At 52.5% G+C, this 14,546-nt stretch overlaps 1 protein-coding gene and 1 long non-coding RNA gene across 8 annotated transcripts in view; one reads left to right on the top strand and one right to left on the bottom strand.

Annotated features, from left to right (window-relative positions):
• Positions 1 to 463: 463 nt before the first annotated feature.
• On the bottom strand, positions 464 to 2,740 carry RPL29 (ribosomal protein L29). 3 transcript variants are annotated; one of them, XM_060161703.1, is made up of 4 exons: positions 2,615 to 2,740; positions 2,152 to 2,262; positions 1,769 to 1,833; positions 464 to 972 (listed from the first exon to the last, which is right to left on the bottom strand). In XM_060161703.1, exons 2-4 carry the CDS (start codon positions 2,186 to 2,188, stop codon positions 583 to 585), a joined length of 492 nt encoding a protein of 163 aa, XP_060017686.1. In that variant the 5' UTR covers positions 2,189 to 2,262; positions 2,615 to 2,740; the 3' UTR covers positions 464 to 582. The 3 variants fall into 3 exon arrangements, with proteins under 3 accessions (XP_060017686.1, XP_060017689.1, XP_060017688.1); XM_060161706.1 differs by having other exon boundaries at positions 2,152 to 2,196; positions 2,615 to 2,660; XM_060161705.1 differs by having other exon boundaries at positions 2,481 to 2,617.
• The window catches only part of LOC132526959 (uncharacterized), a 75,583-nt gene continuing 63,686 nt past the window's right edge, over positions 2,650 to 14,546 (top strand). For 3 of the 5 annotated variants that reach the window (XR_009542778.1, XR_009542775.1, XR_009542773.1), the window contains exons 1-3: positions 2,650 to 2,812; positions 12,018 to 12,172; positions 13,352 to 13,482. This is a non-coding gene — a long non-coding RNA (uncharacterized LOC132526959). Of the gene's footprint in view, positions 2,813 to 10,570; positions 10,599 to 12,017; positions 12,173 to 13,351; positions 13,483 to 14,546 lie in introns of those variants that run through there. The other 2 variants (XR_009542777.1, XR_009542776.1) reach the window with 2 other exon arrangements.

The following is a 14,546-nucleotide window of genomic DNA, read 5'->3' as shown; positions in this document are numbered from 1 at the left end:
TTGGCTGTTCTGAGGGCTAAGACTGCTGGTGAAGCACCTGATCCAGGGGGCAAAGAATACAGCACAGTCATGCAAGTAAGGCAGTGCCACCATTGCTTGGCCTCCCAGGAGCCCTAGAACTTGGGGGACTGTACAACTCAGAGCAGTGAATGCTGGCCAGGCACGCTAGGAACCTAGAACTCCCCAGGCCAGAGTGCAGAATTCTTCTGGGTCCTCCCTTTTCTTCTGGGTAAGCTTTAAGACCTGACAGGGATGTTTGGGGTTTTTCTCTGTCCCCACCAGCCTGCCCAGTCCAGCAAGCTATGTGCCCCAGTGTCCCTAAGGCACCGAACCACTCCTCATTTACTAAGTCCCCTTCTGGCACTCCAAGGCCCTATTTCCCCTGACTCCCACCCACACCCTGCCATCCAAGGAAGGCTAAACTCTTTTCCCACACAAAATGTAGGTACCGACCCCACGTGACTGAAAGATCCTGCCTCAGGTTTATTTGTACAAATAGCACAGGAGGACACCAGCCCCATGCAGACAGCAGCCCAGGGGTCACACCAGTCCTTCTGTCCTCACATTGGCAGACAAAGGTCTCTACTCTGGAGCCTTTGTGGGGGCCTGGGCACCTTTTGGAGCGGGAGCGGGAGCGGGAGCAGGAGCCACAGCCGGAGCCGCAGCTGCACCTGCAGCCTTCGCCTTGGTTTGAGCCTTGGCCTGGGACTTTGGCCGGCAGAGCCTGAGACCCTTGGCGATGCGGGCACGAGCACGTTTCCCGAGCCTGGGGTGAGCAATGTAGGCAAGTCGACTGAGCTTGCGGCTGCCGCGCGTTGGGATCCTGGGCTTGACCTCCTTGGGCTTTACAAGAGTCTTGATAGCCTCAGCACGTGCAGTTACGGCCTTGGCGTTGTTGGCCTGCATCTTCTTCAGGCCCCTCTTGTTGTGCTTCTTGGCAAAACGCATGTTCCTCAGGAACTTGGGGTCCACCTGGAAAACAAAAAATGTACAGGTGGCTGTTAAGTGCAGCATGTAGGGGCCCCCAAGTCACCCATGGTGCCCCTCTCCACAGCAGCACCCACGAGACTATCAGTCGCCAGCCGAGGCCTGCTGGGAGCTGAGACAGCATCAAGTCAACCTTAAATGCAGAAATATCTGGCCCTTAGAGCCCAATAGAGCTCAGAAAGGAAGAACAAATTCCTACAGTAGGATTTTGGTTGAGTTTTTCCTGAAACCCCCTCACGGACACCCCACCCCCTCACCCTTAAAAGGTGCCAAATACTAAGGTTAGTACAACAGATTCACAGCAAACAAGGCAGAATAAGGACCAACGAAGGGAAGGGGGCGGGGAGAGACCAACAGTACAGTGGAGTAGCAAAGTGGAGACAAGACTCAGTTGTGCTCAGACCCTACAGCCTCAGCCTTCTTGGCTAATCCTTAGAACTCCCTAGCACAGGAAGGGAAGCTGCCCCCTCCATGCCTAGTACTGCATCAGATCAAGGTCATATGGGTGGTCAAAGTGGAATGGAAGGCTCACAAGGTACTGGGTACACAGGCAAGACCACCCCTTCCCTTGAAAAGCTCTGAGTAAGCAAGGGAGATGACCAGACAAACTGCTCTCAGGAGGTTACAACTCGGGCCAGTAAAAGCCAAGTAAAGCTTTATTACAGGTCTGGCACAGCATGAAGTCCAGGCAAAACGAAGGACAGTTAAGCTACATGAAAGACCCTGACCATGCAACTGGAGCCAAACACACACTTTTTTCTGATTCGGCGCACACACTCACCCCCTTAAGAGATTCATATCGTTGTGATCGGGGTTTCTTGATGCCATTTCTGTGCCATTTTCGGGCTGTGGGAAAAAAAGGAATTAGACCAAAAAAGAGATTTCCTCTAATAAGACCACCATCACAGCTGCAAGCCCGGGAGAACCATAATTTCTCCTTACTTGGGATCCGTCTAAGAAACCCCTTACCACTGAATGCAAAGCACTGTGGGTTATCCCAAGCGGATCCCTGGCTTCTAAATCTACAGCCCCATAGGTAATGCTGGCTGAAAGTAAAATCAGCCCCAGGCCCACTGTAGGAATGTGCCTCCTTTCCCTGACCAGTATCCCTAATCTTTGCCAGGGTCTGGGGCATTAGATGAAGGCTGGGCCAGGGGAACTTACACTGGTTGTGCGTGGTGTGGTTCTTGGACTTGGCCATGTCTGCAACTGGAGGACCAGAGTGGAGATCAGAGCTGGGGGCTCGCGGGGCCGGGCCTACCTCTTCGCCTTGATCTAGAAGAACGTTAGGCCAGAAGCCTGAATGAGGCTTCAGCACAGATGCCTTGCATTTGCGCCCTCCACCAGCCCGGATTCAGTCTGCACGACCCAACGCCAGTCTCCCCTTCCCAAACTCAGGTAATGGTGCCTCGAAACTACCCCCCCAGCCGCAAGGCTGCGCTCTCCCCCCAAATCCGAATTCTCCCCCTCCCATCCATCCATTGAGAACCCACGAGCAACGTCCCCGCCCCGCGGCTTCCGCTCCCCACAGCCAGGCAGCCAGTCTCCCCGTCCTCCCTAAGGTCACGCGCCCCGCCGCCGTCCGGGAGTCATGGATGGCTCCGGATACCGCGCGGCTAGCACTCACCGGGGCCCGCAGATCCCGAAACGCCTGGGACCGGAAGAGGAAGAGGAACGCCGTGGTGCAGCACGGGAAATAGGCTTGTCGCGGCAGGAAGGGGCTACTGGAAAAGCTTCCCCCAGCGCCGTGAAGATAGGTTCCTAAGCCCGGAGGACACAAGCCAGATGGGAAGGTGGTGCTACGGGCCTGGCCTCGCTCCTTCAGGTTTACCGACCCCTCTCGTTTCTCCTCATATTCCTCCTGACTTGGGTCCCAGGTCTCATTAAAGGTCTTGAAGGCGAAGGGAGTCATTGAGGAATACATGTTAGGCAGGGGGTAACAGGAGATTCGTGTTCCTAAAAAAGTATTTCTGGCTACTGCGCGGAAAATGGACTGTAGCGGGCAGAGGAGGGAGAGCCGTCAGGAGTCTGGTGCAGGTTGGGACAGGATGGTGCCTGGAGCTGAGTCGGGGCACGGGGGATGGTTAGGAGTGGGAAAGGAAAGAGGGTAGACTGGGCTTGGGACGCAGAAGATTGGGGAGAGCAAGAAGGCCTGTGTAGCCCCTAAGTTTTTGGCTTGAACAAGTGCGTGAAGATGGTGCTTTTTACAGAAATGGGGAAGATTGGGGGAGGGACAGGGGTCTTGTTGCTTTATTTTGAGGGGGCCAGTGATCCAGATGTTTCTTTTTATTTTTTTAAGATTTTTTTTGATGTGGACCATTTTTAAGGTCTTTACTGAATTTGTTACAATATCTTTTATGTTTTGGTTGTTTGGTCACAAGGCATGGTGGGATCTTAGCTCCCCCACCAGGGATGGAACCTGCACCCCCCTCCAGCCCCCCACCCCCCCACATGGGAAGGCGAAGTCTTAACATCAGGGAAGTCTCCAGATGTTCCTTTTTAGATGCATTAAATGTGATATGCCTGTTGTCATCCAAAATAAGTAAATGTTGCCTCCTAATAACTCTATTGCCTTCCCCACCTCTTACCCCTGTAGTTCATTTCCACACAACAGTGGGGCCTGAGGGCACTTTTTAAGATACAAATCAGATCTTGTCACTTAAAGTCTGCAAGGACTTCACCTTGCATTAGAGATAAACTCTTTACCTCCCCTAATCTTGGCAATGCTTTCCTCATCATTCACTTTTCTCCACACCCATGGACTTCTTTCTTTCCTGCCAAGCACGAATACCTGTTCCTGCTTCAGGGCCTTTACACTTGCTATCCCCTCCACCTGTACCACGTTTTCCCTGCTCTTTGGATAGTGTGCTTGCTTGGAGAAGCCTCCCTGGCCTACCCTATCTAAAACAGAGACCCTCTGCCCCATCTCCCCAGTTACTCTGCATCCTCTCATCCTGTTTGCTTCCTTCATAGAACTTTCCCACACTCTACGTTTTCTATTTACTTGTATATGTGTTCATTGGTTCAAGCACCAAGAGTTCAGAACTGGTTTGGTCACCTTCATTTTCCCATTGCCTGACACAGCACTTGATGTAGAACAGGAACTTGAGAAACACCTACTGAATGGACGTTCCTTGGCAGGCAGGTTCATGGACTGACCGAAGCATTTTGCAGAGAGTTGGGCAGTGAAAGGGAAAGGAGGATGTGGAGGCAGGACACACAGGTGACTCCTTACGGAAGCATTCCTGAGGAGAGGGAGAGAAATCTGGCAGGTGTGAGTTAGGAGAATCAAGAGCAGGCTCAGATGCTCAAGGGGTAACCTAGTGCCAACAAAGAAACAATTGAACACGGGTTCGTGCCCCGGTCCGGGAGGTTCCCACATGCCGCGGAGCGGCTGGGCCCGTGAGCCATGGCCACTGGGCCTGCGCGTCTGGAGCCTGTGCTCCGCAACGGGAGAGGCCACAGCAGTGAGAGGCCCGCGTACCGCAGAAAAAAAATAAAGAAACAATTGAGGCCAGAAAGGTGCCTCTGCAGGAGCAAAGTCCTTGAGGGATGCTGAGAACAGGTGGAGGACCTGGTAGGCAGAGGTGGGGACTGTAGGAGGTGGGCGTGGCACGAGGCCCCAGGGTATATGGGAGAGGTGGCGCTGGAAGTTTGGACAAAGAGGAGGCTTTTTGTTCTGGGATGTTTTTTTTTGGCCATGCCACATGGCTTGTGGGATCTTAGTTCCGTGATCAGGGATTGAACCCACACCCTCGGCAGTGAAAGCGCAGAGTCCTAACCACTAGACCACCAGAGAATTCCCAGGGGAGAAGGTTTGACTGTCACACCTTGAGAAAGGGAAGCAAATGTTAGGGGTCGGCAAAAAAGGCTGTGACAGCTTTAAAGGAACCAGGCTGCCCCATTGTGTGGCCTTCCAACTAAGCAGTAGCTCTCACAGATCCTAAAAAGTGAGCAATGACATGTGCTGAGGACTTGGTGTTACTAGGTTGTTTTGACAGTGGCAGAGTAAGCAACGAGCAGAGAGCCATAGTCCGACAGGGAGGCAGATTCAGAGATGATGGCCATGCAGCACTGTTGGAGCTGCTATAGGGATAGGCCCAGGGTGAAATCCCAGCTGTCAGGCAAGGGAGGAGGCAGTGACAAGAATGAGGAGCTTAGGCTGTGACCTGAGGGGACCATTTGGGGGGCTAAAGGGAACCATGATCTGGAGCCATTGGCCTGCCATGCTTTTCATTTTTTTCTTCTTTTAATTAATTAATTTGTTTATTTATTTATTTTTGGCTGTGTTGGGTCTTCGTTGCTGCGCACGGGCTTTCCCTAGTTGTGGCGAGCAGGGGCTACTCTTCGTTTCAGTGTGCGGGCTTCTCAGGACTTCTCATTGCGGTGGCTTCTCTTGTTGCGGAGCACGGGTTCTAGGCGTGTGGGCTTCAGTAGTTGTGGCTCGTGGGCTCTAGAGCGCAGGCTCAGCAGTTGTGGTGCACGGGCTTAGTTGCCCCGTGGCATGTGGGATCTTCCTGGACCAGGGCTCGAACCCATGTCCCCTGCATTGGCAGGCGGATTCTTAACCACTGAGGCACCAGGGAAAGATGGTAGGGCCAGCCATATGTATAAAGAGATAGTTTTCCTACTTTCCTTCCTTTCTTTCTCTCTCCTTCTGTCCTTTCTCCCTTCCTTTCTTCCTTCCTCCTTCTTTCTTCCTCCCTTCCTTCCTTTCTTCCTCTATTTCTCTCTTTCTTTCTTCCCTCCCTCTCCTCTCTCCTCCTCCTTTTCACTCTCTCTTGCTCCTCTCCCAGTCTCTCTCTTTTTCTCTTCATAAATGTGTAAAGAGCTTATACAAGCTCTTCTGTAACTTGATTTTATTCATTCAGTAGTAACTCATGGACATCTTTCCCTTTTCATAAAAATCTTTTGTAATCCTATTTTATTTTACACATTTAAAAATCTTATTCTGAGGAGATGTCAGTAAACATCACCAGATGTCAAAGGAGTTTCTAACACAAAAAAGGTAAAGAACTTAGCCCTTCCTCCAGGGCTTCCTCCAGCCCTTCCTCCTCACCCTCTGTGTGTCAGCAGTTCTTGCCCCATCTCTGTCTCTGCAGAGGCCTGAGTCCACTTGCTGACCTCTGTGGCATAGCCTTGGGCAGAACTACTACCTGGACTCAGCAGAACGTCTATCACCCAGGCCCCTTGTAAACGCCTTGGGCATAAGACACAGAGAGATGTGAGGCCTCGGTGACCAGACGGACCTTGGACTTGGCGGGGCTGGATGTGATCCGCCTGAGCCATGTGGCCTGCAGTGGTATTGTCTTGTCCAGGCCTTGTCTAGAGCTACAGCCCAACTCACAGCTCGAGTAGGATCCACTGGGGCTTACTCATTGAAATTATAGGGTCAGAGATATCTGGGGTGATTTTTTTGTGTGCCTGGCACAGTGCCAAGTATATGTGGGGACCTGATAAATGTTTGAGGAATTAAATGTATGTACTTCACCAATCCAGGCAGATGGCAGAATCAGGAGGCAAGAGGTCAGTCGGCCTGGAGGGATTTCACAGAGACAAAAGTCAGCTTTTCTACTTGGTCCAGATCTCTGCTCTCTAAGCCTCAGTTCTGAGTGTAACCTGCAGATGAAAATAGTAATTGTCTTGTAGGGTTAAACCGGATAATTTTTTTTAAATTGAAGTATAATTGATTTACAATCTTGCATTAATTTCTCATGTACAGCAAAGTGATTCATGTATATATATTCTTTTTCATATTCTTCATATGGTTAATTACAGGAAATTGAATATAGTTCCCTGTGCTATATAGTAGAACCCTGTTGTTTATCTATTTTATATATCGTAGTTTGTATCTGCTAATCCCAAACTCCTAATTTATCCCTCCCCCACCCTTTCCCTTTGGTAACCATAAGTTTGCTTTCTGTGTCTGTGAGTCTGTTTCTGTTTCATAAATAAGCTCATTTGTGTCATATTTTAGATTTCACATATAAGTGATATCATAGGTGATTTCTCTTTATGACTTGCTTCACTTAGGATGATAATCTCTAGGTCCATCTATATTGCTGCAAATTGCATTATTTCATTCGTTTTATGGCTGAGTAGTATTCCACTGTGTGTATTCCATATATATGCGCACGCACACACACACACACACACATATGCACGCGCACGCGCACACACACACACACACACATCACATCTTCTTCATCCATTCATCTGTCAATGGACATTTAGGTTGCTTCCATATCTTAGCTATTGTAAATAGTGCTGCTATGAACGCTGGGGTGCATGTATCTTTTTGAATTAGAGTTTTCTCCAGATATATGCCCAGGAGTAGGATTGCTGGGTCATATGGTAACTATATTTTTCGTTTTTTAAGGAACCTCCCTACTGTTTTCCATAGTGGCTGCACCAATTTACATTCCCGCCAACAGTGCAGAAGTGTTCATTTTTCTCCACATCCTTTCCCGCATTTATTATTTGTAGACTTTTTTTTTTGTAGACTTTTTGGTGATGGCCATTCTGACCAGTGTGAGGTGATACCTCATGGTTTTGATTTGCATTTCTCTCATAATTGGCAATGTTGAGAATCTTTTCATGTGCCTGTTGGCATCTGTATGTCTTTTTTGGAGAAATGTCTATTTAGGTCTTCTGCCCTTTTTTTTTTTTTTTTTTTTGCGGTACGCGGGCCTCTCACTGTTGTGGCGTCTCCCGTTGCGGAGCACAGACTCCGGACGCGCAGGCTTAGCGGCAATGGCTCATGGACCCAGCTGCTCCGCGGCATGTGGGATCTTCCCAGACCGGGGCACGAACCCGTGTCCCCTGCATCGGCAGGCGGACTCTCAACCACTGCGCCACCAGGGAAGCCCCTTCGGACCATTTTTGATTGGGTTGTTTTGTTTTGCTTTGTTTGATATTGAGTTGTATGAACTGTGTGTATATTTTGGAAATTAATCCCTTGTCAGTTGCATTGTTTGCAAATATTTTCTCCCAATCCGTAGGTTGTCTTTTCATTTTGTTTATGGTTTCCTTTGCTGTGCAAAAGTTTATGTTTGATTAGGTCCCATTTGTTTACTTTTGCTTTTATTTCTATTGCCTTGGGAGACCGACCTAATAAAACATTGCTGCAATTTACGTCAGAGAATATTTTGCCTATGTTCCTTTCTAGGAGTTTTATAGTATCATGTTTTATATTTAAGTCTTTAAGCCATTTGGAGTTTATTTTTGTGTATAGTATGAGGGTGTGTTCTAACTTCATTCATTTACATGGGGTGTCCCACTTTCCCACCACCACTTGCTGAAGAGACTGTCTTTTCTCCATCGCATATTCTTGCCTCCTTTGTTGAAGATTAATTGATCATAGGTGTATGGGTTTATTTCTGGGCACTCTATTTGTTCCATTGATCCATATATCTGTTTTTGTGCTGATACCACTCTGTTTTGATTACTGTAGCTTTGTAGTATTGTCTGAGGTCTGGAAGGGTTTTGCCTTCAGCTTTGTTCTCTTTCCTCAGGATTGCTTTGGCAATTCTCAGTGTTGTATGATTCCATGTACATTTTAGGATTATTTGTTCTTGTTCTGTGGAAAATGGCATGGGAAATATGATAGGGATCACATTAAATCTGTAGATTGCTTTGGGTAGTGTGGCTGCTTTAACAATATTAATTTCTCCAATCCAAGAGCATGGGATATCTCTCCATTTCTTTGAATCATCTTCAATTTCCTTTATCAGGTAAACCGGATAATTTGAGTAAAGCACTGAACACTGTGCTGGGTATATATTAGGTGTTCAGTCATTGTTCTTCCCAGCCATGCTGTTCCCCACAACGGCTCTGGGGAGGCAGAAATGGCTTAGGGGAAATGTCAGTATCAAGTGAATGCTAAAAATGAGCACAGGGGGCTTCCCTGGTGGCGCAGTGGTTGGGAGTCCACCTGCCAATGCAGGGGACACGGGTTCGTGCCCTGGTCTGGGAGGATCCCACATGCCGCGGAGCAGCTGGGCCCATGGGCCATGGCTGCTGGGCCTGCGCGTCCGGAGCCAGTGCTCTGCGTCGGGAGAGGCCACGGCAGTGAGAGGCCCGCGTACCGCAAAAAAAAAAAAAAAAATGAGCACAGGATCCAAAGAAGGGCCAAGATGGAAGGACATGACAGTCCTTAGGGGTGCTGGGGTCCCCTCAGTCCTGAAGTTCCAGAGGACAGGGACTACCAGTGTGCCCAGATAGGAGCAACCAGAGTGGCTTATCAGAAGCAGGATGTTTTACCTGTGGGAAAGAAGACTGGGGGTCAGAGAGGAGGCCCCTAAGCACCGGGTTAAGCTTTGGATCTGCTTAGAAATTCCTGTGAGAGGCCACTTGGTTCTTGTGGCCCCAGAGGGCAGAGCTATGATTGAGGGAGGCAAATACCATGGGCAAGGGTCATTTTTGCAGTCAGATTTTCTTCCAAACCATGGGCTGCTCCCAGAGGTAGTAAGCTCTCAGATACGAGGAATTCCTGGGGATGGAGGTTGAAATATGGGATGGAGGGTTGGAAAATACAACTCTCAAGTTCACTTTCCTCCAAAAGTCTGGGATTCGTAGCTCCTGGGAGAAGGAAAGGTGGTGGGCAGCTTGCAGTGCCAGGCTGGGGTCCAGGATCTGTCGGGAAGAGAGAAGACAGGTCCCGCAGAGGCTTGGGGGTGCAGCGCATTCCTCCAGTCACTGGGGACACCTTCATAGCCCCAGGCCACTGATTTTCCCTCTGGGGGGCTCCTGGCCCAGAAGTGATGTGTCTCCACTGGGGAATGTGAGCCTGTCTTCCACATGGGGGCAGCACAGGACCGCAGATGGAGTGGGGCCACCGCAGGCCACCTGGAGCTCCCCTCCTTTGGGAAGAAGTCCTTTGAGCCTCCCAGACCTCTCACACCCCTGCTTCTGGCATCCATTCCCCACCCCCCCACAAGCCCCTGTCTGCCCATTCTTGACAGGTTCTCTGGGTAGGTTGTCTCCCCTGGCTTCAAGCTCCTGGTAGTGGTGGTATAGGGTGTCTTTCCCCAGAGAGGAAAAACGGCAGAGAAAGTGGAGCCTGTGGGTATCCCTGGGCACAGCCCCTGCTGGTCCACATCAGAGTTACTAGAGGCTATGTCTGTTTGGGGTTAAAGGAAAGGGTTTGTTTTTTTTTAATTAATTTATTTAATTTGGTTTTTTTTTGGCTGTGTTGGGTCTTCATTGCTGCACACAGGCTTTCTCCAGTTGTGGCGAGCGGGGGCTACTCTGCATTGTGGTGTGCGGGCTTCTCATTTCGGTGGCTTCTCTTGTTGCAGAGCATGGACTTTAGAGTGCAGGCTCAGTAGTTGTGGTGCACGGGCTCTAGAGCGCAGGCTCAATAGTTGTGGCACACGGGCTTAGTTGTTCCGCGGCATGTGGGATCTTCCCGGACAAGGGATCGAACCCATGTCCCCTGCATTCTTAACCACTGCGCCACCAGGGAAGCCCAAGGAATGGGTTTTGACATCAGACTGACTCGGATTCAAATTCCTTCCTCTTTCCCTCCCTCTCTCCCTTCCTCCCTCCCTCCCTCCCTCCCTGCCTCCCTGCATCAGGTCTTAGTTGCTGCACGTGGGATCTTCATTGAGGTATGTGGGATCTTTTGTTGTGGTGCACGGGCTCTTCATTGCGGCGCTGCGCTTCTCTCTAGTTGTGGCATGCGGATTTTTCTTTCTCTAGTTGTGGCACGTGGGCTCCAGGGCGCATGGGCTCTGTAGTTTGTGGCACGCGGGGTCTCTTGTTGAGGTGCACAGGCTCAGTACTTGTGGTGCACGGGCTTAGTTGCCCTGTGGCATGTGGGATCTTAGTTCCCTGACCAGGGATCGAACCCACATCCCCTGCGTTGGAAGGCGGATTCTTTACCACTGGACCACCAGGGAAGTCCCTTGGGTTCAAATTCTGACCACTGCTCACCAGTGGAGTGACTTCATCTCTCTGAGCCTCAGTCTCTTCGCTTGTGACAGTGGAGGGAGTGCAGAGCAGGCAGGAAGCCTCCTGGGGCCTGGCTGAGCATTCCCGAGACCACACAGAAGCCTTGGGAGCTGGCAGGGTTCCCATCACCCTATTTCACAGATGGGGAGATGGAGTCCTTGGGCATGACTTGCTAGAGGTCTCACAGCCAAACGGAGAGCTACTGTGGTCCAGATGCCCCCCAGGACCAGAGGAGCATGGGATGGTGTGTGCCCAGTGAGGTCATGGAGGAAGCCCTGTGACACTGACCAGTGACCTGGAAGAAGCCCTGGCCTCTATGGCCAACAGATGCCCAGAGTGGGGGAGGTCCGTTGTGCTGGCTCTGCCTCCACTCATACTCACTGGGCCCTCCCAGAACACGCCTAGAACGGAGGGGGTGTTGGTGTTGGTGGCAGTGTCCCTGGGAGGAGGGCAGGCTCCTGCCAGTTTTGGGTGGGGCTGGGGTCTGTGAGCCTCAGGCAGGCAGGGACTGGCCAGGCTTGAAGGAGGGGGCGCTCAGCAGTACAGAGGACTGACCTGCCAGGAAGGGAGGGATGGAGTAGGTGGGCAGGAGAGGGGGCTGGACAGAGCAGGACTGCACCTCTAAGGGGCGCCCCCAGCTCTCACCCCTGCTTCCAAGGTGAAAAAAGAGCATGTGAAAAAGAACAATGAAGCTGAGGATTGGGAGGCACCCCCTCTCTTCCCCCCAGCAGCCTCCAGTAGAGCCAGCAGTGTCACTGCCATGGCAACCGCAGCCCCTCCAGCTTCCCTTTCTCCTTTAGCCCCATCCTGCTTGGATGCCCCTATGGCCTGTGTGTGTCTTCCTAGCCCAGGGAAAGAGGCTGGGGGTAGGGGAGGCCTCCTTTCTCAGCCCCCGTTATGGCCCAGGGGCTGGATCCCAGGACCACCCCTGCCTCAGGATCAGGTGGAAGATTCTTTAAGTGTGGGAGAGGGAAGGGTGTAGTAGCTTTTGCAATAATTATTCTGAATGAACAAGGCGGCTATCACCTCCCTAAGGTTTCAAACCCCCAACTCTCAAAGTCCCTATTCTCTCCCAGGACACAGAGGCTGCGACCCAGGAGCCCCTGGCAGAGTTGAGAAAACCAGCATTGGGGCAGGGGCCTTGAAGATCATCTGGTTCCCGTCTCCAAGCCTATAGGTGGGGAAGCTGAGGTCTGGAGAGGAGCAGGGACTTGCCCAAAGCACACAGAGAGTATGTGGCAAAGTCAGGCAGGGAACCAGGGTGGTCAGACCAGGGGGGTTTGGGGCAGGCAGTGAGGGCCAGGAGGGCTGTGTCCCACAGTGGGGGGCCAGGTCTGGGGAAGGCTCTGGGCCTGCCCTTGCCTTCTCCTCATTTAGTGCTTCAGTAAACCCCCTCCCAGCCTCAGTGCATAATGGACTGAGTGAGAGGGAGGAGGCCTGGCCCTGTTTAGGGAGGAACAAGGGACACCAAAAAGAGCAGAAAGGAGCTGGGGATCTGAAGAGGGGCACAGTCAGGAGAGCTAGGGACCCTAAAGGTCCCATTGAGTGCCCCTGAGCGAGAAGGGCTTGTGGCCCTAGACAACAGGCTTTGGCCCAAGCACCACTCTTTCTAAGCTGTGGGTGCCTGGGCAAATCACCCAGATTCCCAGTGTCTCACTCACCCTCACCTCACTCTCCTGCTGCCCCTGCCCCATGTAAAATGGGGTCAGCCACACAGGCTGGGGGGAGATTCTCCGTGATGGAGCAAACAAACAGAAAGGATGATTCCTGGCTCCACTTAGGAGATCGGTGGATGGGCCCTGTGAGGCTCTGAGCTCGAAACCCTTAGGTCTGCTGGGCCAGGGCTACTGCCACGGTCACCTGGAGCATCTATTATGTGCAGAGCCTGAGGGGCTGGGACAGGAGGAAGCTGTGGGCACAGGACCCCAAAATGTAGAACAGAGAGGGGTCCATCTAGGCAGGAGCCTCTGGGGTTTGGAAGAGGGACTCTGCAGCCTTCCTGGGAGAGGAGGGATGCTGCTGGGGCTCAAACGCAGGTTGTGTAAGGTCAGGGAGAGGTGGGAGGGGCTGAGCGGGCACAAGCTGGCATTTGCTCCCTATGACTCCCTGGCACCGGACCCCAGCTGATCAGGGCCTCCCTGAGCTGTCACTGCACCCCCAAAGCCCCAGGGGCCTGGCCCACAGTGGGTTTCCTCACCTTCCAGCACACAGTCCTAAATCCAGGGCCTGGGCAGGAAAGGGGCATCCTGCTAGGGCCGGGAGCCAGGAGCTGTGCATCAGCTGTTGCCAGTGCTCGCCACACCCGCAGAGTGGCTTCTCTTGTTAATCCCATGTTGCTGATGAGGAAACAGAGGCCCAGAAAGGTAAAGTGTCTTGCCCAGGGTCACCCAGCTCTTTCTCCTCTGTCAAGGCCACTCCTGGAAGCTCTTCTGGGCTTGGATGCTGCCTGAGACGCACACTGATGACAGCTTGGGAGAAGGAGGGCCACGGCCTAGTTGAGGAGCGCGCGTCTGAGAGAGTGTGCTGTGGCATCCACAGCAGGTGGGAACCCCGTACAGCATTGCCAGTCCTTCCTTTCTGTGTCCCCCTACACCTGTTCATTAGTTGGTCGTCACATTCTCAGGTCTCACAGTCTGTCCACTGGTAAAGGCTGGAGGGCATGACCTAGATGCTGCCTTGACACTTAGCAGCTGGGTGACCTTGAGCAAACGCTCTGTCCTCCTGTGGCTCTGTGACCTCCCTTTGAGATGGGGACGAGGGCACCACCTACTACACTAGGGGTTGTGGGGAGGCTCCAGGGACCCTTCCTTGCCAAGTGCTTACGGGGCCTGGCCCACGGTCTCTGTTCCTCGTTTTTGTTTTGTTTTGCCACACCACGCGGCACGTGGGATCTTAGTTCCCCAACCAGGGATTGAAGGTGCACCCCTGCAGTGGGAGCGTGGAGTCTTAACCACTGGACCGCCAGGGAAGTCCCTCTCTGTCCCATTTGATAGCCCCTCTGGGACAAGGCTTGAATCAGCCAGAAGGCCAGGCAAGTGATAAAGGGATCCCTCCATGACCCCCAAATTCCCCTGGAAACACGTAGGCTGCCCACCCCCAAGGCACCCCGCCCAGAGCAGGATGGGAGAGTAGAGATGGCTCCCCCTGACGCCCTCTTCACCACCCGCGGGGATGACGGGGATGGGGCCAGGAGAGGGCGGGCTGAGGACAGCTGTTGAGTGGTGGCGGTGAGGGGCATGTGGGGGACCCCGGCCACCCTTAACAACCGGGTCCCAGCACAGGGAGCCCGCGGGTGAGAGACCCAGGGTCCTCGCTCTGTCTCAGAGCTGGCCCGCCTGCCTGGCACGAGCCCTCCAAGCACTGGTTTTAATCTATCTTTTTTTGCAAGCAGCTCCTGGAGGTGCGGGGGCGGTTTCCCCTTGACTCGAGTCTCTAGGAGGATGCGGCTTGGCTAAAAATAACTTGAATTACTGTGCTCCCGCCCCGAGGCTGGAGGAGGGGCCTGGGGGGGGTGGGGGGGGCTGTGGGGGCGGGAGCCCGGAGGGAATGTTGCAGCAGCAGTGGGGAGGGGGTTCCCTGAAAGGAGCTGGAGAAGCGCGGATATT

Source organism: Lagenorhynchus albirostris, chromosome 10, assembly GCF_949774975.1.
Source record: "Lagenorhynchus albirostris chromosome 10, mLagAlb1.1, whole genome shotgun sequence".
Classification (NCBI taxonomy): Eukaryota; Metazoa; Chordata; class Mammalia; order Artiodactyla; family Delphinidae; genus Lagenorhynchus; species Lagenorhynchus albirostris.
This window is presented reverse-complemented; position numbering and strand designations above follow the sequence as displayed.

Bases quoted from the DNA above. Each gene is read 5' to 3' on its own strand.
- RPL29 (XM_060161703.1), bottom strand. From the start codon at position 2,188: ATGGCCAAGTCCAAGAACCACACCACGCACAACCAGT. The intron at 1,834-2,151 runs GTAAGTTCCCCT...TTTTTCCCACAG, and splicing joins CCACACCACGCACAACCAGT to CCCGAAAATGGCACAGAAAT. The intron at 973-1,768 runs GTGAGTGTGTGC...TTTGTTTTCCAG, and splicing joins GATATGAATCTCTTAAGGGG to GTGGACCCCAAGTTCCTGAG.